Source organism: Sciurus carolinensis, chromosome 8 (genome assembly GCF_902686445.1).
Source record: "Sciurus carolinensis chromosome 8, mSciCar1.2, whole genome shotgun sequence".
In the NCBI taxonomy this organism is placed as follows: Eukaryota; Metazoa; Chordata; class Mammalia; order Rodentia; family Sciuridae; genus Sciurus; species Sciurus carolinensis.
In genome coordinates, this window is record NC_062220.1 from 105816323 (window position 1) to 105843761 (window position 27439).

The 27439-nt window shown below is 37.6% G+C and overlaps 1 protein-coding gene across 1 annotated transcript in view; it reads left to right on the forward strand.

Annotated features, from left to right (window-relative positions):
• Abca13 (ATP binding cassette subfamily A member 13) overlaps positions 1–27439 on the forward strand; it is a 475698-nt gene that overhangs the window by 165212 nt on the left and 283047 nt on the right. The window contains 4 exon segments of the mRNA XM_047562044.1: positions 14131–14245; positions 15559–15888; positions 17679–17748; positions 19244–19375. Of these exon segments, the coding sequence (XP_047418000.1) occupies positions 14131–14245; positions 15559–15888; positions 17679–17748; positions 19244–19375 (647 nt within the window).

The following is a 27439-nucleotide window of genomic DNA, read 5'->3' on the forward strand; positions in this document are numbered from 1 at the left end:
TCTGGAAGTAGTACCAACAGATTTGCCAAAAGATTTGATGAGGGTATATAATAGGTGTCAAGGAAGACTTACCTATTTTGGTCTAAGGAACTGGATCACTGGAATTATCTTTAACTCTGAAAGAAAAAAACTGTGGGTAGAGAAGATTTGGAGGAAAGAATACAAGCTCAGTCTTAAACATGTATAATTGCTTTTAGAAACCTAAAGGAAATGTTAAAAAGAGATGTCTTTAGGAGCCTGATTAGATCCAGCTGGACACATTAGAGTCTTTATCATTTCAATGGTATTTAGAACTCAGATTGGATGGTGTTACCATGGGAGGGGAGTGTAGCCAGAGAAAAAAAGAGGGCCCAAGACCAGTCCTGTGGCTGCCCCACCACAAAGTGGTCAGGGAGGAAGGGAGACTGAGGTCGGAGGAAAGCTTACAGAGTAAGGAGTCCTGGAGGCCAAGCAGAAGAGTGACTGCAGGAAGGGAGAGTGTTCAAGAGTGTGGCTCACGGGTAAATAAGATGAAGGGGGGCAGTTGACTGTTGGCTTCAGCAGTAGATATGTGCACCATGGGGGACTTTGCTGAGAGCAGCTTCATGATGTAGTGAGAATGAGAACCAGATTGGAGTCCACATAAAAGACATGGAGGAGCAGAATTGGAGACTACATTCAGACAGCTCTCAGGAGTTTTGCTATAAATGGAAAGAGAGACATAGGCAGTGGATAGAGGGTGTTGGACAAGGAAAATGACAAACCACAAAATAATGTGGCCTGGGGAAAGGGAATAAGGGAGAAAGCAAAACATTGATCCTTTCCCAGTGATAAGACAGGCCCCAGGGAGGAAATATTTATCAAGTCTGAAACAGTCTCTGGGAAGAGAGCAAAGCATTGATCCTTCCCTAAACAAATCCTTTTCCGGATACCAACCACTGACCCCAAGCCCTCCATTAGGCCTAGTAAAGATAAATCCCAGAGACTGACCACTGACCCCAGAACCCCTCCCATCTTGCCCAGTAAAACAGACTCCAAATTCCTGAGTGCCCAGACTGACATACTCATTAATTCACTAACTTCCCAGTGTAACCAGTATAAGCCCAGTCCCCTTCTTTGTTCAGTTGTTCATTTTCCAACAAGAAAGTGGGTCCATCAGAGGCGTGAAACTCCATTCCTGAGTAAAAAGTTGAGATGATTCATGAAGTTTGTGTCCAGCCGGGTCTTTTTGTGCTAACAGATGGCCATTTGAACAGAAGATGTTCTCTTTAAAAAGTGTAGGATGCTAATGGTAATAGTTCAGTAAGAGCGAAAACTGAAAATATGTAAGAGAGGGGGGAAATTGTGTTTTTGATTAATCGAGGGAAAAAGAGGCCTCAACAAATGCAGGATCTGGCTCATAGGTAGAAACCTTGCAGTTCATTCATGATTATAAAGTTCATCTATTTAAGAATTTCCCAGCTTCCTTGAACCCAGAGCTTGAAGAGCTTTCTCTCTCTTTCTCTTCCTCTCTCTCCATGTACCCATGGACCCACAGTTTTGAGAGGCACACATTGGTAATTATTAGGTTGATACTGCAGAGTTGTATAGGGAGCAGGACTTTGTGAAATTTTATGTTCCCATCAGCTCCATAATTCATGGATGGTTATTACAAGGACAGTTTTTTTTTTATTTAAACAGACACATAATAATTGATAGGAACAATTTATGATTGGAACTGTATCATTCTTCATGAATATAAAGGATTTCAAATGTTAATCTATTGCCTCAAAGAGTAAGCCCACTAAGAAAGTTTTCAGAAAACAAAATCCACAGGAATACTCTGAAATTCTTTTCTATGAAAAAAGAGTATCTCTTTCAAAATGTGCCTGTGATTTCTACCTCTGCCTTTTGACTCCTTCAACTTACAGCATCCTGGATTTGGGTCTGAGAGAAACAGAAATTGAACTTTTGGGTTCCAAATGAGTGACAGCTCCCAGAGTCCCAGCATCTGGACCTGAATGTTTCTTGGGAGGAGTGGAGAATAAAGGATTTTTACTAAGAATCATGCTCAAAATGTTGAATTCCTACTTTAAAAAAAATCACCTTGCTCCACAACAGACCTGTGAGAGAACCTCTTAAGTTTTATACATTTTGAATGTTCCTTCTCCTTTTACTTTACTTCAAGAAACCTTAGTAAACACCTGCTTTTTATTTGTTGATAGCCTTATTTCTTAGAAGTTCATATTCCTGGTACCCTGAGAACTATTGGAAGCCTCCTTTCCATGCCCATATTGTCCTGTCCCACTGAGTGGGACTAAACACCATGTAATTGGTTGGTGACATTATTATGATGGGAAGTAGGAGGAATATACTCTTTAACTTTCTAGCCTTTCTCAAGTCCCACCTTTCTTATGAATTCATCTCCCTGCTACAGGAGGAGGAGGTGGAGGAGATGTCTTATTAAAGACTCAGGGAATCATTTATTCAGCTTCTCTGGGTTCTTTCCCCCAATGACAGCAATAGTAACCCCTCCCTTAAAATAGTATCACATTTCCAAACACTGGAGTCTCATCTTTCCTCTAAGAAATTTATAAGCACAGCTGAAAAAAATTGAGACTCAGGTTGGTTATCTGCCCCAAGGTCTCATGACATCTTTGTGGCCTTCATTCCAATTTCCTGATGAGCTATTAATGCCCTTTTATTTTAAGCACTTTGTGAAGGATTCTTAATCAAGAGTCAAGAGCAGCTTCCATTTCACTTCACTGTGTTGGAAAGTCTGGCACATTTTCTTGTATCCCTATTAAAGTTCAGATTCAGCAGCACTTCTTTTTTTGTTTGTTGGTTGGTTTACCATTTGTTATATTTCTTCCAAGTGTCTATATGTACATCCAATGTTTGGACACACACACACACACACACACACGCACACACACATACAGTTTTTGCATCTTAATCTTTTTACTTAATGGTTTTTAAATTTCTTTTAATGTGTTCTAATTACTAACAGCAGCACTTTTTTGGGGGGAGGGGTACCAGGGATTGAACTCAGGGGTACTCAACCACTGAGCCACATCCCCAGCCCTATTTTGTATTTTATTTAGAGACAGGTCTCTCACTGAGTTGCTTAGCTGAGGTTGGCTTTGAACTCATGATCCTCCTGTCTCAGCCTCCCAAGCTGCTGGGAGCACTTCTTAACCTGAGGTGTGGACATTTGTGACAATATCCATGGTCACAACAGAGGCGATGTATGTTTAGTGCCTGAGGGCCAGAGATGCTAATTGTTTTGTAACAGATGGTACAGTTCCCTAATGGAATGAATAGTTCTCACCAAATTCCGAAGCACCCTTATTTAGAATTACCACATGCTCTGCCCCTGATATATTATGTCAGTCCTTTCATTCACTTGTATACTTATTCCTCCATTCATTTGCTCGAAAGACATTTTGTTTTTCTTCATGCCCACTATAGACATGCATTTTTCTAGGTGCTGGGTGGAATTCAAAAATGAACAATACACAATTCTTGAGCTTAAGAAACTCAATGCTTGACACAATAGGTAACATGGATTCATAACTCTAAAAAGGACAGGAAAGGGAGAAAGACTGTTTGCACAGGGTCTGAGAGTGGCAAGAATGGGTTAATCTGACTGGCTTCATGCCTTTACCCAACAAACAAAATATAGGAGAACTCCTTGACAAGGAGTCTGAATTACAGTTCTTAAATCTGCCTCTTCACAAATATTGAACTCTGGAGTGAGTGTTGTTTTTTAAGGTTGTATGATCTTTTTTGAGCTTCTGGAATCCCTTTAGAGTCTCTGACTTGGAATGATGTGAGAACTAGCACCCTCCCCCCAAAAAAATAAAAAAAAAAAAAAAAAGGAAAACCTTTGGTTTCCAGTTTTGCATTTGCTGGTTGCAGGATCTCAGACCAATGATTTGACAGTTTTGAAGTTCCATCTCCTCCCCTTGAATGGGATGTTGATTGCTGATGTGCAACCTGATTAGCTTGTAGTACACAGCAAATCATCATACTTGAGAGAAGCCCAGACTTGTGAAAGGACCATGCAAAGTGCTTTGAGAAGCCCGGATGCTCTGGGTGGCAGCCTGTTCTGTTTCGGGCAGCTTGTCAGAAAGTTCTTCCAGCTACTGATGCTGACAGTCAGGATTGATTTGATGGTTTCAAATGGTGTTATATTTAGAGGTCTGGATGCATGTGGGCATCCTTCCTTCTCCCTGGTTCTCCTGAGTGAGTTACATAAAGTAGGAACAATAGAGAAAGAACATCTAGGTTCCCCTTTCCTTATGGTTGGGGCATGCACGTACTTCCATATATAACTGCACACAGCCTAAAATGAGCCCCCATGCTCCTTACTCTCCCCTCTCCTGGTCCTCCCTCCCATCCACGTCACAAACCATAACAGACTCCAGTGGTCATGTTGAGGAAGGCTGTGGAAAATGGAACTGACAGGCAGTGGGCACAGCAGCAATCTGCCCTCTCATTTTTCTGAAGGAGGCGAAACAAGGAAAGGTAGTGAGTGAGGAAGCAAGAGGTCAAGCACACCAGTCTGGTCTGTCCCTATAGTGGTCCTCCAGCCTCCTTCGGGGCTCTCCCAGAATTGATGGTGATGGGGTGAGGGGAGAGAGGCAGGGAGGAGAGGAATGAGCAGAGGCAGTGAGGTAAGAAGTGGGGAAGGAAATTGGCCACCACCTCTCATTTAAATCAAAGTCTGGCATCCTGACTGACAGGAACAAGAACCAGTTTCTCTGTGTGGTTCTTCCTATAGTGCAGTTTTGATTCATCACTTTTCTGTCTTTGAACTCACTGGATGGTGCTAATAGAAGCAAGCAACAGATGAAACATGATTAACAAGGGTTATTAAAGTGTAAATCAAGGAGGTGCCAGCTGCAGAAAAAGAAGTGACAATTAAATGTTTATGAAGATCAGAGTATCCTTTTAAAAAGCTTAAATACATAAGAGAGTTTAATTTTTCTAATTGTGAAGTAGTGCTGTTATGTGAGTTCCAGAATAGAGATAAATACAAAAAAAAAAAAATTCTGGAATGTATTACTAGTTTGATCCATGCTCCCCTGATAATAGGACAATCTTATTTCTGAGGCCACTTAGACATTCCTGACTTTAATACATTCTTTTTATTGTTAGTTTTATGAATAAATGATTATCAAGAGTGGAGAAAATGGAAAAAGTACTTAATATTGTATTAGTCCATTTTCTTTTGCTCTAACAATACCTGAGGCTGGGTGATGTAAAAGAGGTTTGTTTAGCTCACAGTTTTGGAGGCTGAAAGCCCAAGATCCGATGACCCCATGAGTTGGGCCTCTTGGTTAAGGTCCTGTGGCAGCATCACAGTATGCTGGGGACTCCCACAGGGCAAGCATCAAAGGGCCTCCTCAGAACCTCTGCCCAGTGAAGAAGTTGGTGGTGCCATATAATGCTTCTGCTTTAAACACCAACCCCGTGCAATTATTAAGAATCCGGAGAGAGAATGAAGTAAAAAAATGCAATCCTTTCTCATTTTCCATTCTCCCACTTTCTCAGCCCTCCTTCTCTCTTCCTGTAGTTACTTGGTTTTTCTACATCCTTCCTGCATTTTAAAAATTCATTATGTGCACATTTATTTCACTCTTTTCTTGTTTTATTTTTATTTTTTCAAAGAGCTCTGTTTGGACTTTATTGACTCTTTTTTTCCTCTTTTCTACTTTCACTATTTCTTTCATTTTATTTCTTTTATTTTATATTCTTCTAACATATTGTTTCTTTATAACTTGAGACTAATTGTTAGTAATTTTAGTGCTTTTCCCTTAAATTTATGCGGTTATCTAAGAAGATGACCTTTCTTTTGACTGGTGATTTGACCGTGTCCCATTCTGACCTGCAATTAAAAGTTTACTGTTTTCTAGATATTTGTAATATGAGTTTCCATTTTCTCTTTGATCCAAGAGCTATTTAAATAAACCTTCTTAATTAGCTTCCAAATGGAAATTCTCAGGAACTTTCAAACATATAAAAAGTTTGCTGATAATAAGTAATATTAAACTTTAAACTATTTCATGATAGCATATTTTTACCTATCAGATCAACAAAATCAAACAATTGCATCATATGTTAAATTGTCAAATTCAGTTGCTAAATCCTTAGTCTTACATTGCAGTTAAAAACATTGTTTCCACTTTGGATCATGGCATTTTTTTTTTCATTATTATCAATCCCTACCTTTTATTTTATTTTATTTATTTTTTTATTGTAAACAAATGGAATACATGTGGTTTCTCTGTTTGTACATGGAGTAAAGGCATACCATTTGTGTAATCATAAATTTACATAGAGTAATGTTATTTGATTCATTCTGTTATTTTTTCCCTTCCCCCCACCCCTCCCACCCCTCTTTTCCCTCTATACAGTCCTTCCTTCCTCCATTCTTGCCCCTCTCCCTAACCCTAATCCTAACCCTAACACTAACCCCTCCCACCCCCCATTATGTGTCATCATCCGCTTATCAGCGAGATTATTCGTCCTTTGGTTTTTTGAGATTGGCTTATCTCACTTAGCATGATATTCTGTAATTTCATCCATTTGCCTACAAATGCCATAATTTTATCATTCTTTATGGCTGAGTAATATTCCATTGTGTATATATACCACAGTTTCTTTATCCATTCATCAATTGAAGGACATTTGGGTTGGTTCCACAATCTGGCTATTGTGAATTGAGCAGCTATGGACATTGAAGTGGCTGTATCTCCGTAGTATGCTGATTTTAAGTCTTTTGGGTATAGACCAAGGAGTGGGACAGCTGGGTCAAATGGTGGTTCCATTCCAAGCTTTCTGAGGAATCTCCACACTGCTTTCCAGAGTGGCTGTACTAGTTTGCAGCAATGTATGAGTGTACCTTTTTCCCCACATCCTCGCCAACACCTATTGTTGCTTGTATCTCAATAATTCTAATTGGGGTGAGACAGAATCTTAGTGTAGTTTTGATTTGCATTTCTCTTATTACTAGAGATGTTGAACATTTTTTCATATATCTGTTGATTGCTTGTAGATCTTCTTCTGTGAAGTGTTTGTTCATTTCCTTAGCCCATTTGTTGATTGGATTATTTGTATTCTTGGTGTAGAGTTTTTTGAGTTCTTTTTATATTCTGTTAGTGCTCTATCTGAAGTATGAGTGGCAAAGATTTTCTCCCACTCTGTAGGCTCTCTCTTCACATTACTGATAGTTTCCTTTGCTGAGAGAAAGTTTTTTAGTTTGAATCTATTCCAGTTGTTGATTCTTGTTTTTATTTCTTGTGCTATGGGAGTCCTTTTAAGGAAGTCTGATCCTAAGCTGACATGTTGAAGATTTGAACCTACTTTTTCTTCTATAAGATGCAGGGTCTCTGGTCTGATTCCGAGGTCCTTGTGGATTATGGCATTTTTTTTTGTCAACGAATACATATTCTACTTTTGTGATGGATTTATAGGTACTAGACAAGAATTTCTAATTTGCTATTTTAAGGTAGAGAATTTGATTTTTGCCAGTTTTGCTCTTTAGAATCTATGTTTAATTTATGCTGTCTTGATCTCTGATAGTGTGAGATAGGTGTGTTATGGTCCCCATTACTTGGATGTCCCTGTCTCTTTTCTACTGTGCTCCATTCTTGAACTTTGGTGCTCTGTGTCTCTGTGCATCACTATGCAAAACTGTGTTTTGGGTCTTATTTAACTCTTTGGGGTCAGAATTCTAACTTTGCTGATTTTAAAATGATGAACTCTGCCTTTTTACTCTCTTCTTTTTCTTCCTTCATCTGTTTACTTTCTTTCTTTACTATTTTACTTTATTTGGTATTTCCATTTGCTTGCTATGCCTTTGCCTCAACTATCATTTAATTTAAAGCTTTTCTAAAGTACTTTCTTTTAGTTCTCTCTCTCTCTCTCTCTCTCTCTCTAATATCAACCCTTTATTTGAGCAATAAAACAAAGTATTGGATTTCATCATAAACTTTCTTTTCTCCACTCTGTGATATTAGCTGATATTACTGTTTTACTTAATGTCATCTTCCCTATTATTCAAGACATTTATATCCTACATTTGCCAATATGAAAAAACAGCCTTTGGTTTTTTTCTTGTACAGGTTGACTTTTCCTCCCTGATTCACTTCCCCTTTCCTTCCATTTGTTTTTCATATTATTCTTACATTTAGGGAATGTGACATTTCTAATCTACTTGGGCACTTTAATTTACATTTTTGTTTTTTTTCTTTCTTTTACTGTAAAACATATTCACTGTTTACCATTAACCCTTTCACTGTAATGTGCTAGTCATCATGTAGTGGGCTGAAGTTGTCTTCTAGCACTTTCCTTAAGATGATCTCATAAGATAGTATAATGTGCTCTTACATAATTAGAACTCTTTGGTGCATTTGTTTTTAGAAGACATCTTGGCTAGGTATGAATTCCTTGGCCCACACTTTCCTTAATATCTTGGCCTTTAGTGTTACTGTGGAGAATACCGAGGCATCTTGATATTCTCTCTCATATCTGACTTGGTAATTCTGACCAGGTGCCAGTAACTTGAAAAGTAAATAAATTTACTAGAATGTATTTCATCATTGGCCATTCTGGAACAGTTTTCTGTGATATAGACGAAACTTCATGCACAATTTATGTTTTCTTTTATGGAATCCCTTAAATGTATTCTAGCTTTACAAACTTACTATTTTCCAATAGATTGTTTTAAAAATGTTTTTATTAGTACATTGTAGTTATACATATAATTGCAACTCATTTTGACATAATCATACGTGCATGGGATATATTGGCCCACTGTGGTTTTCAGTTCTTCCTCTTATCCTCTCCTGGTCTCTCTCCCTGTTCCCCTTCCTCTACTCTATTTGTCTTCCTTCTATCTACTTATAGAATTTTAAATTGGGGCTTTATAGAAACACATAAAGAATTTATCAATCTTGTTTATCTTTTTAAAGAATCAATTCTGTGTTGCATCTATCCTCTGTATCATCTTTTTATTCTCAACTTTATTAATTTTGGCTCTGATCTTAATTATTTCCTGTCTTCTACTGATTTTGGAATTAGTTTGTTCTTCCTCTAGGGCCTTGGGGAGCAACATTAGATATATTTTGGCTCTTTCCATTTTTTTTTAAATGTAGGTACTTAATGGTATAAACTTTCCTTTTAGAACTGTCTTCATATAGTCTTAGATATTTTGATATGTTGTATCTCTGTTCTTATTTGTTTCTAAGAAATTTTTTATTTCTCTCTCAATTTCTTTTATGATCCATTCCTCATTCAAAAGTGTATTACTTAATCTCCATGTTTTAAAGTGACTTGTTTTTAATCTTGTTTTCTAATTTCATTCCATTATAATCTGATAGCATGCAAAGAATTATCTTTATATTATTGGTATTTTTAAAAACTTGTTTTATGTCCTACAATATTGATGTTAAGAAAGTTCTATGTACCACTGAGAAGAAAGTGAATTTGGTTGTTGATGGATGAAATATTCTATATATGTCTGTTAGGTGCATTTGACTGATAGTACTTTTTAGTTCTGAGGAGTTCTTAGTTTACATATGTCTGGATGGTCTATCTATTGGTAAAAGAGGTGTGTTGTAGTTACCCAGTATTTTGTACTCTGGTCTATTTGATCCTTTATAAGAGCACAGTTTGTTTTATGTACATAAGTACGCTGATATGGGGGCATAAATATTTATAATCATATCTTGTTATAAAATGATTTCCTTAATCCATACGAAGTGACCTTCTTTGTCTCTTCTGATTAATTTTGGCTTGAAGTTTACATTGTCCGGTATGGGAACAGCCATTCCTGCTTGCTTTATGTCTCCATTTGCATGGGATAGCTTTTTCAGTCCTTTCACTTTCCACATATGGGTTCTTGTCTGTAAGCTGAGTCTTACAAACAACATATGTTTGTGTCTTTTTTAAAAATCCATTTTGTTAATCTAAGACTTGACTGGAAAGATGAGACCATTACATTCAATGTTATTATAGGGAGATGATTTTTTATCACTCTTCACTGCCCAGGACTGGGAGGATATTCAGGTATTGATGCTCCCTCTCAATGTGTATCCTCTCCAGTTCCCAGTATCAGCACCACTTTGAGAGAAGACACTAAACTCTACTAACTGCAATCACTTCAGAGTAAAGCCATGTGAAAATAAGGCTTAGCAGGGAACAAATTCATGAAAAATATTCTCCACAGTTCCACTATTCCAAGTATAAAATCTTAACAATGTTCTGGAATGGTGGAGAAATTAGTCACTAAAGATAGTAAAATTACTAGGAGCTGAGTAGGGCAAAGAATAAAAACAAAGAGAAAAGAAAATACAGAAAATGATAATACAAACCAAGGTAAAAAGGAGAAAAAGATGGGTATGGAGGTATTTGAGGCAAGAAGGGAAAGAGGGACCAAGAAGAGCAAATGTAAACCTGAGCTAGGAAAGCAAATATAGAATGATTCCAGTTAATGCTTTAAAACAGTAGAATAAATGCAGTCAAGTGGTTTGAAGGCATAATATTGAATAATGGGGGAACATTTATGGATTCAATATGAAAAGTAATATCTGTAAGATCAAAATTTACATTAGATCTTTTTATGATAATCCATGCCAAGATACAGAAATTTCTTTCTTTCCTTATTCCTAATTCTTTTAAACTCTTTGTTTCCTTTAGTGGTATTTCTCCTACCTATTTTCTATGTAGTTTGATTTATTATTTTGTACAATATCTGGTTGCCTGTGTATTTCTTCCAGTTTTATCATTGTCTATCTGATGTGTATATTTTTCCATTTATATCCTTCTACGTTCTTCCAGTTTACATTTCACATCATTTTGGTATCCTGCCCTCTCATTACTAAATTCTAGCAATTTTGCTCTATAGGATTCTTTTTTTTTTTTTATTCACAAGAAACACAAGGAACAGAAATTCATGTAACAGAAATCCCTGAAGAAGAAAAACAAAACAGAAGGGAAGGAAGATGATGGAGTAGGTCTAGGTAGAGGAACTTGCCTTTGTGAATATTTTGAAATTGATAGCAGAAAATATTTTCACTCTTTTTATGTGCTCCATGCCACCATCCTTTCTCATGCATTTGTTAATGACTGTGCAACTCTCAACCCTTTCTTAGTGGGTAGAGATATCGTGCTAGATTTTTGTTGCTGCAATTATTAATTATCTGGAATGAACTGGAAATTCCTCACCAGGTGTCTGCAAGAAGTTCCCTATTAATGGTGAGGACCAGGTGACATTACTGATTGTGTAGCTCAAAGACTCTTTTTCGTGGCCATGAAGATGAATGCCTCCTTCACATATGTGGATTTTTCACAGAGTCCTCTATTCTGTTTCCCTGGAAATAGGGTCTAGGAGTAGGGTGGTTCCTCACACTGCCCACTTAATGTACTGCTTGACACCCACATACCACCTGCTACTGTGCATATTTCTTCTTAGGGTGGACCATTTTTGAGAAGTGTATTTTTGATGGGAGAGGTGGTTTTGCTTTTGATATCTCTGTAATTTACATTTCTGTGTGATTTCAAATACTTGGGTGTCTCTTCCAAGCATTTAACAAAACTGCATGATCTAAGTTTTTTTCCCATTCTCTCGTTGATTTTGGACTAGTTTCCAGAAGTAAATAAAAGAGCTGCATTGTAAACTCTCATGTCTTATCATTTCTCATCTCCAATTTTCATACTATTCACTTTCTGCCAAATGTCCTTTGTCAGACACATGTGTGCAGAGTGTTTAGACTTGCTTGGGGACCTGAGGCAGTTGTTCCTCAGGTTTGGGTTGGTCCAATTCCAATTCCAAGCCTCTGGTGTCTTTCTCCTTGACAAAGGTTCAAGGGTCCACAGGGTACATAGCATGGAATTCTGACCAAAATGACTTCTGAGGCAAAAACTTACTTGAGAGTAGAATCTTAGGTAAGATTTGGACATGATACTCATTGAATCTTTTGAAAGACTTGAGGTAATACAAGAATAGAGTTCAGTTACTGTAACTCCACTGGCCATTAAGTGAAAAAGAGGAAGTTCATGAACAAACTTTTTCAACCCCTAGGTAAACTGAATATTAGTTATTTTCAACTTTACAGGTCCCCTAAGTTTCATCTTTGTGGTAAATTATGTTATTCTACTAGAGTAGATGACATTTGTTGGATGGATGGTGCTTCCCAGCAAAGACCTCTACCTGCTCTGAACAGTACAAAAGTGATAATTAAACAACTCTGGAAAATTCACAAAACTGAAATCTGAAACACCGTGCCACCATCTGCACACAGTGACTATATAATGTACTAGTTATCTGTGTTTAACTTAAAAATGTGATTCTCCATTTCGACCACTCAGAACAGTTGTCATAAGTAAAAAAATGAAAAAAAAGGCTACTTTTCCTTTTTTTATTTCTTTATTTATTAACAATTATTTGGCTTCCACTCTGTGGCAGGCCATTTGTTAAGAGAATAGGTGCAGTGAGAAGCTGTCCCCTGTCACCTGAGCCTCTAGCATGAGAGGCTGACACCCGTAGACTGAGCAGGTTCCATATTGTGGTTAATGCTTTGAAGGAGAGGGCCGATGGGGCTCTGGAGGCCAGCACAGCAGGGACCCATCTGAACTCTTCCCTTTCTCCAGGCCAACATCTGTAATGGCTCCCTTGTCACCTCTCCAGATGGCTCATGCCTGCTATAGTGTCCCCACTCCTCTTTCCAGAGACCTCCCCGACCCATAGACCATTGTTGTATTACATTTAGTGTTTTCTTTTTAAAAACCATATATCTAATTTTACCACCTCACTATTTCCCTGTCTCTTTCTTTGAATTCTTCCTTGGTATCCTCTGTTTATTCACTAAAATTCAGAACTTACCATGACGTGCAAAGGTCCCTGCATTATCTGGGCCCAGCTGGTGCTTAGACCCCATAGCCTGCTAATTCAGGATGGTTTGATTATTCCTGACGGAGTTGGGTCTGCTCCCATCTCTGTCCCTGGCACTTTCCTCTCCTCACCTGAAGCCACCTCCCTAAAGATACCCACGTGACTTATTTCTTCACTTTATCTGCTCCCAATGTAAATACTTCTTCCATGGTGACCTTGCCTAATGCCCGTGTCTAAAACCTGTCCCTTCTCTTGTTTGTGGCAAGTACTGCTTTTCTCCTCACAGCATATGTCACATCCTGACTCTGTGTGACATATCTCTTTGCTTATTGGTTGATTTTATGTCCCCTGCCATATGTTAGAATGAGGGGTTCTTTAATGGCAGGGCCTCTTTCTATTTGGTTCATCTATATGTCACAGGCCCATTAATATGGTTTGTACCTTTGGTTGGTTTGAGTGATGGATAAAATAATTGATGTGTGCATTTAGGGCTCACTTTGGGATGAGAAGACAGAGGGCCCAGCAGTTCTCCCTAGATTGAGGTTAAAATATCCAAATTTAAAGGACAGGTGAAGGAGAAGTTGTTAGGGAGACTGAGAAGGTACCTAGCAGTGGCGGATAGCCAAGAGTTGTTCTGAAAGCTAAGAGGAGAGAGAAGGAGTAAATGAGCAATGTGGTCAGTGTTATCAAGCACAGCTGAACAGTCAGGAAGGAAAACCATTGAAAACTTCCTACTGGATTTAGGGACATGACATAAATGGTGTCCTAGATGTGTATTAAAAATACAGCCAACTTAGAATTATTTGAAAGGTGAATGTTGGAGAAATAAGAAGATATCATTTGCTAATTTTTGCATATTTTGCAAATGATAATTTTGCAAATGATCAATTGGTATCATTAAGTGAGGATAGAAAATGGTGACCATTAAAATGGGAGAAATTATAGTCATGGATCAATGACCTCTTTCCTTTCTCTGACCTGTGCTGTCTATGCAGGTGTCAGAAGATTTGAGTTGGGTTACGTCTACTTGAGGGACTTTGAGCCAAATGTGTCTCCTGTGTGGATCACCTTCAGGCTTTTATATGCCTTCAGAGTAGAAACACCAATCACAGCAGTCTTACATAGGTCCTAGACCTGTTGAGACTTTGAAGTTGCATGGCAGCTTGTAAGATGATGTTAAAAAGCTCAGATGGGTGCAGTACTCATGGGCATGACTATGAATAGAATCATTTCTCTTGCCCTCTAATGCTGACTCAATTATGCCCTTACAGATTCTTGAACAATGTTGGTTTCTTTTTTCCTCTGATAATGATGTTGACTTGGATGGTGTCAGTGGCCAGCATGGTCCGAAAACTGGTTTACGAGCGGGAGATCCAGATAGAAGAGGTAAATGGCCTTAACCTTGCTTGTGAGACAGGGAGGGTCTGGCTGAGGACTTTGGAAATGAATCCTGGGCAGTGACATGCTCAGGCCTCTCTGTTTTTTCTCTCCCCTCTCTGCTGGGGCTCCTATGTGTGATCTCACTGAGTCCCTGTTCCAGGAACATCAGGTTATGTTGCAGTCTGAAATGTTGCCAGATTTTAGCAGATAGTTCTTATTGAGAGGGAAGAAAACCAACCATAAGCATATGATGCTGAAAGAACACATCCAGTGTTGCTCATTCAGCAACTTTCATAAAACATTGAAAGACCTGACAGCAGACTTTCCATCTTAATCTTTCTTCAGAACTCTGCATAAAGACGTGTAATTTTTTGTCCTAATATTGCTAAAACTTGAAACCATCTGACTTTTAAGAATGGGAGGTTGTAAAAGTATCTGGTGAAGACATGACTGCCTGTTGATTCCTGAAGAGCAAGGAGAACAGTGATGAGTGATGCACATCATTTACTTATTGAGTGTTTATTAAAATGCCGAAACAGTGTGGTAAAGTCAAATGTATTTTTCTTCCAATTTGACAAGTGACACAGAGTGCCTGCCTCTCTGTTTAGCATTTTCCTATTTACAACATATCTACTCATGAGTGTTTCTCCCCTGCCACTGAGTGTCCACTTGCTGGGCTCCCTGCTGCCTCCAGCCAGTTGACTAGCCAGAGTATGTCTGAGAGGCAGGTGTGCTCCTTCCACACTCATCAGCACCACACCTAAGGATAACAAAATACTGTAGATAAGCAAACCATATATGTTTCATGGAGGAATCATTTTGTCTGTATTACTTCAACCAGTGATATTTTGAAAAATGTATTTTCTAAAGCTTATGTAATGATACTCCGAATTGAGATGCTTAAACACTAGTATTTCTTTTCTTTTTCTTTGTCTTTATTAAAAAACAAAAAGCTAACACAAACAGACAGAAGTTGGGGGAGAAAAAACCCTCAGTAAATAAGAAAACATAATGGTACCGTAGTTGACCCAACCTGAGGTCTAAGCTACCAGCCCCTACCCTTTGCTACTCTGTTCTCACTGGTGAGATTGTTTTAATGTCTGAATTTCAGTTCTCCCCTGAAATGGTAAAAGACCTACTTGTAAGGGGCTCATGGACATTGCATGCTGAACTTTGGACAGAAGTGCCATTTTAGGGCTGAATTTGCAAGTCATGCCAGTTTACCTTCCACTGGTACTCCTCCTTTGTCTCACAAGCTTCCCTGTTCTTTCTGTAGTATCCTCTGCTGTGACAACTCTGGGTTTTCCCTTTATTGACAGTACCTGAGGATGATGGGAGTGCATCCAACGACTTACTTCCTGGCTTGGTTCCTGGAGAATGTGGCCATGCTGACCTTGAGCAGTGTTGCTCTGGCCATCATTCTGAAAACAAGTGGCATCTTTACCTACAGCAATGCATTCATCATCTTCCTCTTCCTCCTGGATTTTGGGGTGTCGGTTGTCATGCTAAGTTACTTCTTGAGTGCATTTTTCAGCCAAGCCAACACAGCAGCCCTGTGCACCAGCCTCGCATACATGATCAGCTTTCTGCCCTACATAGTTCTGTTGGTCTTACACAATCAACTAAGTTTTGTCATTCAGACATTTCTGGTAAGTGAATTGTTCTGTAAAGGTGCAAAATAAAACAGGGATCTACCCAACAACACAAAACCACCACCCTCAACTTGCCAGTTTATCATGTTCTGATCTAAACAGGATTGCTGATATCTACTTGCTTTATTCTACCCTCAGATGCAAAACTTACAGCAGTAGTTCACTGAAATTGTGGTGGCTTGCTGGATGGCAGCCCATTAAGGATTGCCATTTTTCCCATAACCCGGGCTCTCTGAAGACTCTGAGAAATCAGTGGCATCCTTGAGGATGCATATTGCTTTAGTTTCTTTTTGTTTCACGCATGGAAAGAAATAGATTTCTAAAGCCATTTTAGAAGTAAAAAATAAGCATTTTTCCTTGATGCATCATGAATTACATCACATAAGTGGAAAGATCTCTCCATTAGCAATGTCAGAATCGCTCATCCATTAAAATGTACCTTCTGAAAAAGAATGAGAATACTTTCAGGTTTGCAATATAAAATACATAGAAGATAGACACTTATATTTTTATGAATATTGCCTGGCAATCCCAGTGCCTGATGTAGTAGGAACCCAATCAATGTGGGAGGGGTGAGCAAATCACTATGAAATCAGTCTTTCATGGAGTCAGTGTCATATCTATACCCATTTGCATTATGCTCAAGTCTTTATGTCCTCCAGCAGGTCAGGTGTTTTCATTATATTGCAGGCTATTTGGAGGTGTATCTGGAGTCACTTTGAGGAGGTGCCAGGGAGATTTGGTTGGAATCAGAGGGCTGCTAAAGAGTATTTAAAGGCTTTTGAAATTCTTTGGCAGCCCCAATAAGTGTATCACTCACTCTTATGCTCATTTATAGCCTCAGAGTAAAATGTATCTGTGAAAGCCCAATTATTATTTCTCTAATTCCAATAAACTACTGAATGCTGTGATTTCTTCTAGCCATGTACACACAACATGGATATGCATGTACAATTAAAAACGGTTCCATTCAATTAATGTTTGGTCCATTGATATGTGCTTTTTGGTTTGGTTAGCTTATTTCACATCTGTAATGACTATTAATTTGGTGTTGGTATAAATTAGGTATTTTTAGAATAATTAACACAAGTGGGACCATTTAGTGTCTCTCCCTCAGAAGTGGGTAGAAAGAGCCCATTGATGAGCTGAGTTAAATTTCAAATGTTGTTATTTTCATTTTTATTTCAGCCTTTATATTTAGGGGTTCTACGCATTCAGTATTTGATTTTTTTACATATTCAAATATTTTCTAGCAATTGAAAAAAATCTAAGTCTGGTACATTATATTTGTAAATGTAAGAAGCTTTTTCAATAGACTTCTTATTTTTTTTCTGACATAGATCCTCCCCGCTGAAGATAAAATAACATTTTCCTTCAGTACACTCTCTTTCTAGTGTAGAATAATGTCCATATTCCATCAGTCTGCTTGCAGTGTGCTCCAGGGCATTCACTTAATAATAAAAAAAACCTAGTAAATTGCTCTATTCCATTTTCTACTGTTTCTTGTTACACATTTCTGTATACACTGCATTGGATTTATGACATTTCAAGCATTGCAGAAAAGAAAAGTAATTCCTTTTAACATTAAAAACTAGCTTGTTAGCACAGTGTTCAGAGTGGGTTGACAGTCTGCTAAGACTTTCAGGCTCAGATATTTAAATTATTGCCTGGAGCAATGGTTTTGGTGTCATGGTATCTCTCTTTGAATTTGGCATTGTGGATTTTCTGTGGTTCCAATCAAACACTAACATTCTGTTTTTCTCCTTATTCCATCTATCTGTGGGCAGTGCCTCCTCTCGACAACTGCCTTTGGACAAGGAGTATTTTTCATTACCTTCCTGGAAGGACAAGAGGCAGGTAAGAGGGCACATTTTTAGAAAATGACCCTCAGTGATTCAGGTTTTTGGAAATTTATAGGAATGCTGCAAGTGATGTAGGAGAAAGGCTTCATTACCAAGTGAAGCATTTGGAAGGAGATTCTGACATTCGGTTTTATTGATAAAAGTACCTCCCACCATCTAGTTGCCTCAGTTTTGAGAACAATCAAGAATAACCCTGGCAGCCTTTGCTGCAGACATCATCCATCAAACACGCAGGTAGTGCTTGAATCTTCCTTCCCACATCCCTGACATATGTGCAATATAGGGACCTTCCAAAATCTTCCAAATGTGCCCCTGTATTCCACCTGGCTAGAGTATTAGAATTAGGATCCATCTCTAGGGTTCCTCTGTTCACCCTTTCTACTTTCATATAGTTCCCTCTTCTATAGGACAATGATTAATCTATTTGTCAGTTCTCATCTTTACTATTTGCTGGGTACCGGTGTAACCAGTGTATAATGGAGCACAACTATCTCCTCCAGTTTTAAAATGTATTTCATTCCTATTAATATGGCTTAAAATCATTTTTAAAAAAATTGTTGGCAAAATGTTTCACTTGTATTGACATTCTGACAACTAAACTTCACATCAAGAATAGACAAATTTCTTAGATGTTTTTATGATGTTGGGGTGTATTTTGTAAAGATAGGTAAAATATATGCCATGAAACTCCAGCTATTGTTGCATTAACCACTTAATTTGCAGTTCTTAGGTTTCCCTGACATTTTCAATAAAACATGTTAAATTAGTCTTTAACAGATGAGTAATTCTGAATGATTCCTCCTATATTCCTCAAACTGATCTTTAAATTAAATCAAATCAAGAAATTTAGGAGAAAAGTAGTCACTATTAGACTATTTGAATATTTTGGTCCAAATTCCAACAAGTACATAAGGACTAAAACATGTATTGTTATTGAGTTCTAGTTTAGTATCATAGGAAAAATTTGAAAGGGGAATGTTTTAAACTTACATTTTAATCTATAATAAATTGCAAAAGCATTGTAAGAAAATAAATCCTTTCCCACCCTATATTTCCCATGTAAATAGGATTCAAAAGATAACTTTTGTATCTATTTACATGTTTTCCATGAGCAGAGAAAATTAAAATTAAGAATTTAGGTTCTCAAGGACACTTTTTTTAATTTATGAAAAAATAAATGCTTAATTTCCCACAATGTGAATATTTTTTAGTTGAGTAAATAATACTAGGTGTAAGTAATGTGACCTTTAAATTCTTTTTGAAATGGTAGAAATTAAAATGATACCAAGGTTTCCTCTATCTGACACCACTGAAAGAGATGTATACACAGCAAGCTAACATTTCCTTTGAAGAGTTCAACCAATGGTATTGACTTTCCTTTTGTTTTGCCTTTATTCAGCTTTACTTGAGCCTCAGAATTTATTAACTCATCTCACCAAAATCTACAGTAAAAGAGGGAGTGCAATTCTAACTCTGACCTTTTCTACCAGGGATCCAGTGGAATAATATGTATCGGGCTCCAGAACCAGGGGGCATGACATTTGGCTGGGTTTGCTGGATGATTCTGTTTGATTCGAGCCTTTATTTTTTATGTGGATGGTACTTCAGCAACTTGATTCCAGGTAAGAATTCTGTCTTATAATAAATTCAACTTAAAAAAATAGTTTAAACCTACCCACATGAATATAGGTGTAACTATTTATTCTTTATAGAAGATGCCTGAAAGAGAAGTCATAGGACATATTTTAAAAGGAGTGGTGACTTTTTGAGGTGTTTGCATATCAGGTGAAAAGTCAAAGGTGAGGTGAGGTGTTAACCAGGACAAATGCAGGGTGAAAGTCCACCAAGCCCACCTCTCAGATCCCAACAGATGGACTTCTGTCAATCACACTCAGAAAGGTTCCTAATTTCCCCAGTGGAGTGTCTGAGAGAAATGGGTGTGAGGGGAGTAGGGAAAAGAGATTCTGAGGCCCATGGTGATGATGGCCCCAGATAGTAACATCTGGTCAGGGATTAGGGTACTTTGGGCCAGGAGCCTAACCAAGGGAAGTGAAGGGACTGTATGCTCAGCCAGCAGTGGGTCAGTGGAAGAATACAGAGGGAGGCCTGGCAGGAAAGGAGGGCATGGAATTGGGTGGGCTGGGGGTCAGGAGCCACCTCTACATCCACGGCTGTCAGTAGGGTTTTTCCAAATGTGGTACACTTCCTCTTAATATGTAGAACCTTCCTGGGGTTTGGAAGATGAGCATGCCCATCACAGGGAGGGTCACCAAGGGAGGTGGATTGTCCCTGGTTGGTCAGAAGGGAAAGAAGTGTGCATTTACCTTTTTGGTTTGTGCCCCCAAAAGCATAAATCACACTTAATTTTAAAAAATTAGAAACAATGTTTTTGTGGTATTGAATTTTCTTGTTGAATTTATATATGACTTTGACCTTATATTCCCAAAAGAACGACCCCTGACCTTTAAAATTAAAAATGATAACTGGAAATTCTAATTACATACAAATGAAAATGGAGAGTAAGAAAAAACAAAAAAAGCCCAGTTAATTCTGCCTGTGAAAACACATTCTAGACTTGGAGAGATCATGAATCTGTTAAGGACAGACACACATAAAATAATGTGGGTCATTGGAAAAGCTTATTTTACAGAAAAGTAGGAAAATATGACCTCAAGTAGTAGAGGGAGGGTATTATTTTGGAAAAACTTAGATTGTATCATCTTGATACTTGGAATAAAATTTAAGAAAAGATGGACTCTAGGAAATGAGAGATTATAAAAAAGAATTCCAAAAGCTAAAGTTTCTAGGAAACCAGATAAGAAGCAGTTGGATATTGAAAGAAAGGAATGTTGTGAAATAGGTACGTGCTGTCTATTTAAAAGGGAAAGAAGCAGTAATAAGCATAAAGAAATGAACCTGGTCTGGGTAGATGAGAACTGAGTCCTCAAGGATGAGGAGGAAGTCACTAAGAATAAGGGTCAAGAGGTGGATGAACAGTGAGAAGCCATGCAGATCTCTGTCACTCCTGAGAAGAGCAGACATAAGTTGGAACAAAAGGCACAAGGGAACAGTCATTTGTCAAAGGAGAAGAAAACCTAGATTTTCAAAGGAAGTGATCATCACAGTAGACAAAATTAATAAGAAGGAAACTGTATCTGGATAGAAAGTGGCTGACGACTTGATCTTCTTAGGACAAAGAGGAAGAATCCTACAAGCATAAAGACTAGCCCATACATGCTACTAGGCGAGATGAGGTAAAATGTGTTTGGGGGCCTATAGTGATTTGATTTCCTCTTTATCATTAGGACATGAAGCATGAGGATCCTGGGGGCAATATTTTCATATATTATAGTAAACCAAAGAACTATTGATATTCAGTTAGCATTTCCCTCCAAATCCCACATTAATTTTATTCTATTAGATGGAGTCCTATGTGAACAAACCCTTTGCCCAGACTAGAAGGTAGATGAGTGAGTAGGGCCAGGTCAGGGTGGAGCTAACTTCCCCAGGCCTTCTGAGAATTTCCATTGAGTGAGTCCCCTGGTAGAACAAGGTTCAGGAAAGAGAAAAAGGGAGGGAGGATGAGGGAGAGATCAGAGATCAGAGATCAGAGAAAGCAGTCCTGGTTGCCTTCCAATTCTTCATCTTTCTGCAGCATAACTGAGATGAATTTGAACAAAGGGGAGCAGTAGCTATAGCTGGTAGCTGTAGGTAGGCTTTTGGATATGATGATGAGGATGATGATGATGGTGATGATAATTTGAGAAGGATAGCATTCCTGCATGCCTGTGTCCTGGTGAGGATGATCGAGTCTCCCAGAAGACCCTGATATTATAGGAGCAAGAATGGAGAAGGGGCAAAAATGCACAAGAAGGACATTCATCAGGATCACAGAAGTGTCCTGCCTAACAGATGCTGACCAAGGGGCCATGGGCTATGGAGGCTGGGGAAGGTCTTGGCATCCTCTCTGTTCTCAGTGCAGCAGGGAGGGTGCAGAGGGAGCAAGAGGCCTGAGGGTAAGGAGCAGCAGGCTCTGTCTTCTGAGCTCAGGGCGAACCCTACAGCTCTCAGTGTCCCTTGTAGGTGCTTATGGTGGGCAGGAAGCTCTGAGATGAATGCTCTGGCCACAGGCAGAAGAGACAAAACAGATATCAAAAAACAAGGCAACCCCATTATTATTTCTAATTTATGTAAATCAACTGAAAAAATGGTACAATCACTGATTGATCATAGATACACAAAAATTAGAAGCATTACTGTATATCAGCAATAAATACAGAATATAATGGGCAAGAAATTTCATTCTCAAAAGCAATAAAATGGTCTCTCAGCATGAAACTATGTAAGAGAGAATATATATCAAATAAAAATAAAAATGTTGAAAAATGCAATTTAGAGTTGAACGAATAAAAAGAGATACTGTATCATTGAACAGGGATATTCAACATTATGAGGGTGTTGATTTTCTACCATTAATGTATAAATTTCTAATTTTTAAATTATGTAACATCTAATATGTAGCATTATGTTAACGTAATATAATGGGACTTACATAAATCTTTCAAATAGAAGTGTCACAGACAGGATGTTTTTTTAAAATATTTTTTTAGTTGTCAATGGACCTATTTTTATTTACTTATATATATGAAGTGCTGAGAATTGAACCCAGTGCCTCAGACATGCTAGACAAGCACTCTACCACTGAGCTGCAACCCAAGGAATATGTTTCAATTGATAAAATGTTTCTAAAGGATAGCTAGAAATATAAATCTGTAATCATGACCCAAAATTACTGAAAATGATGAGGGAGAGTGGAGATGGTTGATGATTTATATAAAAATCTCACTATAAATTGACAAGGTTTAAAATAATGGCATGCTCAAGTAACAGAGCAATGGAATAGATTAGAAAATTCAATAACTGATTCAATGGTATATAATTTTCTGTGTTAAAATTGGTATTTTAATCAATGGGAATGGATACATTATTATTTAATAGAAAAGGTTAAACTCATTCATAAATTCATTGGAAATAAATAGTATTAAAATTAATAAAGAGTGCTGGATATGTGGCTCAGTGATAAAGTGCTTACCTAGCACGGATAAGACCCTGGTTTCAATCCCCTACACCTTATGCCCTACCCTGCCAAATAACAAAAATAATGAAAAAACAGAAAAATGAAATTTTTTAGAGATAGGGAAGAACTTTCTAAACATAATGCCTAAAACATAAATAAAAAAATTCATAGAGTTGCTTTGATAAGAATTTAATATCCAAATAATTAAAACAATAGGACAGTTTATAAGCTTATAAAACTTTAGTTACTCTGTGAAAGAAAACTTAAACTTCTCAAATCAAATTTAAAAATAACATGTGGTACTGGGTATGGTGGTGGTGTACACCTATAATCCCAGTGACTCAGAAGGTTGAAGCAGGAGGATTGAATGTTCAAGGTCAGCAAGTTATCAAGATCTTGTCTCAAAATAAAAAAAAAATTTAAAGGATTAGGGATGTAGCTAAGTAGGGTAAAATGTCTCTGGGCTTAGTTCTCAGTACCAAAACAAACAAACACACAAACAAAAAACAAAATAAAAGAAAGAGAAAGAAAAAAATGTCAATAGAAACACTGGCAGATAACTGAACAAATCATTCATTTAAAAAAGTTTATTTCTAATAAACTTCAGACTTCATGTCACACAGGAGCATAAAATTACAAAGACACAGAGGACAACAATTTTCTTTTAACTGGAAAATATGACAAAAATGATTATAATCAGTGGAAAAATATGTAGAGGGAAAAATTGCTGGTAATCCTAATCTGACTGCTGTCAGAGTATTGAATTTGTATTAAGTATAAAATCATTAAAGTATTTTTTCTCTTTGATACAAAAATGTAAAAATCCAAAAGATATTAACGTTTTTATTGTAGGTTCTTCACAAAAACAAAAACCTGGTAAACATGCATTTCTGAGAATAGCAGATTAATTAAGTAATTTCTGTTACATACATAAGTTTGGTTATTATGAAAGAGTATTTAACTATTGAATTCTATTTTATAAGAATATATATTGATATAGAATTGGTAGGTCATATGCTTCTGTGATTGTAAAGCTGTCTATGAGATAAAACATACAACACAAGAACAATCAAATACATTTTTTAAAAGAAACAACACAATTTGGGCTTATGTGTCTAGTTGTTGAGGTTCATGTGGAATTGTGGATGCTCTGTTTTTCTGTTTTCAATATCTGTGCATTGATCATGCATTTATTTTGTAATTTAAATAAATGACACAAATTGACAATTTTTTTTTCAAAATGCCAAATGATTTAATGAAAGAAAAAGAAACCAAACTATGGAGGTGGAGTGCATCCACATACATAGCAGGGAGAGAGATATAGTTTAGATCAAACTGGTGTGATGTTGACAGAAATAATTTAATTTAGCAGTTTCAGTGCTAAATTAAGTGCTTTTAGTCCACCTCTTCCTTAAGAAGGGATTTGAGAGATTTGGGTATGTTCTTCCTACAAAGAACCAAATGTGGATGGATGTGACCTAAGCAGATAGAAGGTAGTTTTCTTTTCTCTCCTCTCTTTTCCTCTCTCTCTCTTTTTCTTGACCACTTTAACATAAGAACTACCATGTTAACAATTTTTTGTTGGTTGGTTCATAGTGCAGGGGTTTAACCTAGGACCTCATGTCCTAGGCAAGTACTCACCACTGAGCCACACCCCCATCCCCCATCTTAACAAATTTTTAAGTGTACAGTAAGTACAGTATTGTTAACTATAGGCACAATGTTGTACAGCAAATCTCTAGAAGTAATTTAGTTTGTATACCTGAAACTTTCTATCTTTTGTTTAATACCTCCTCATTTCCTTCTCCCATTAGCCTCTAGTAACCATTACTACACTCTGCTTTTGAGTTTTAGATTTCTCTCATCAATTGCATTACATAGTATTTGTTTTCCTGTATCTGATTTCACTTAATGTCCTTCAGGTTGATTCCTGTTGTCACAAATGGCAAGATATCCTTTTTAAAGGCTGAATAACATATTAATATAATATTAAGTATATCTCTGTGTATGTGTGTATATATATATGTGTGGGTATATATCTCCTGCATGTGTATGTGTGTTTATATGTGTGTGTGTGTGTGCATGTGTGTTTTAGTTAACTTTTTTTGCCACTTTGACCAAAAGACATGACAAGAACATCTTAGAGAATGAAGAATTTATTTGGGGCTCATGATTTCAGAGGTCTCAGTTCATAGACAGTCAACTCCATTGCTCTGTGCTTGAGGTGAGACAGAACATCGTGGCAGAAGAGTGCGATGGAGGAAAGTGTCCCAGAACATGGTCACCAGGAAGCAGAGAGAGAGAGAGATCCCACTCATCAAGGACAAAATATATACCTCAAAGGCATACCCTAATGGCCCACATTCTCCATCACACTCTTCCGCCATGATGGTCTGCCTCACCTCCAACCCAGAGCAATGGAGCTGATCTTCTACAGACTGACAACTCTGAAACTGTGAGTCCTAAAATAAAATTTTCTTTTTCTAAAATTACTCTTGGAAGCTTTTTGGTAATAGCAGTGAAAAGGCTGACTAAAACCTTTTTTGATACAAAAGATCAAAAAATTTCTGTATCAAAAAATTTTTATGCATTCATTTGTCATCTTGGGACACTTTTGATTTTACATCCTGGTCTTGTAAATACTGCTGCAATGAACATGAGCATTCTGATATCTCTACAACATACTGATGCAGTTCCTTTGGATATATACTCAAAAGTGGAGTTATGAGATCATATAGTAGTTCTACATACTGTTTTCATGGAGGCCACCACTTTACATTTCCAACAGTAGTATTCAAAGTTTTTCTTTTATCTGCATCCTAACACTTCCTATTTGTGTGTGTGTGTGTGTGTGTGTGTGTGTGTGTGTGTGTGTTAGCCTTCTGGACAAGCGTGAAGTAGTGATTCACTGTTGTTTTAATTTGCATTTCCTTGATGATTAGTCATACTCAGCATCTTTTCATGAACCTATTGGCTATTCTTAAGTCTTCATTTAAGAAATGTTCATGGGGCTGGAGTTGTGGCTCAGTGGTGGTATGCTTGCCTGGCATGTATGAGGCCCTGGGTTTGATACTCAGCACCACATATAAATAAATAAAATTGGGCTGAGGAGATGACTCAGTTGGTAGAGTGCTTGCCTTGCAAGCACAAGGCCCTGGGTTCGATCCCCAGCACCGAAGGAAAAAAAAAAAAAAGAAGCCTGGAAATAAATAAAATTTTAAAAAGATCCATTGACAACTAAAAAAAATTTTAAAAAAAGAAATGTTCAGGTCTTTTACCCTTTTAAAAATTGAGTTGTTTTCTGATTATTGAATTTTAGGCATTTCTTATATATTTTGGACACTATCCTTATACTAGATATATGGTTTGCAAATATTTCCCCCCTTTGTGTGGTTTGCCTTTTTGTTTTATTGACTTTTCCTTTGCCATGTAGAAGTTTTTAGGTTGTTGTAATCCCAAGTACGCAGTATCTTTCAAAAGATAATGTCATACCTCATAGGTGAGATAGATTGCAGGTAAGGGGGACAGGTAATGAGATTCGCTGGCAATGGGGCTCCAGTCCTACTGTAGAGTTTGAAGACACTTCCTATGATGTCTGTAACATCCACTCAGTTCCTAACAGACAAGAAGAAGAGTGTCGGGCTCCTGATGCTCTCTGGTGTTCTTTCCCTCTTCTCCTGCTTTTGGTCCATGTCCATTCTTACATTGCTCAGGTTGCTACTTTCTGACTTTGTTTCCCATTTCTGATGATGAGTTTGCAACTTGAACATTTAGATGGTTGTGGATTCTCTTGTTTGGACCCTTGAGTAGAATGACATTTTCATTACTTCTCTCATTTTTTTTTTCTGCTTCTGGCAGCTCTGGACATCAGTGATTAATCTCCTGGACACATGATGTGCAAAACCTTACAAAAGCACGGCTCTGGGGAAAGAGACTATGAATGGGAAGGGGGATATAGAGGTGAGCGTGTCACAGGCTTTCTAGAAGACTGATAAATGAGATCTGAGTACATTGGAGAGGTTGGAATGAAGAGGAGAAAGGAAATAGAGAAATGATTCCATCAGAGAAGACTTCTTGTAAGAGCAAGAAGTACTCAAAAGACTGAACCCTACAAGAATTGAAAGCAAGGTCTAAATGTGATATTTGTATATTCAAATTTATAGAAGCATTATTCACAAGAGCCAAAGTATCTGTCAATGAATGATATATTCATACAATGGTGTCTTATTTAACTTAAGAAAGGAAGGAAATTCTGACATCTGCTATAACACAGATGAATCTTGAGATTGCACCCACTCCTGCAATCCCATTCTGTCTCATGGTTAGCTCCTCTAAACAGGAGCTTTGAACTGTCCAGTCACAAAAGGACACACATTATATGATTCCTTTTATATGAGGCTCTTAAAATGGGCAAACTCATAGAGACAGAAAGAAGAATGGTAGTTTCTAGGAACTGTGGGGAGGAAGCAGTGAAGAATTTTGATTTAACGGGACAGTTTCAGTTTGAGAAGGTGAAGCATATCTGGAAATTGGTGGTAGTGATGGTGGCACCACCATGTTGGTGCGTTTAAACACGACTGAACTGCACATTTCAAAAATGATTCAGGTT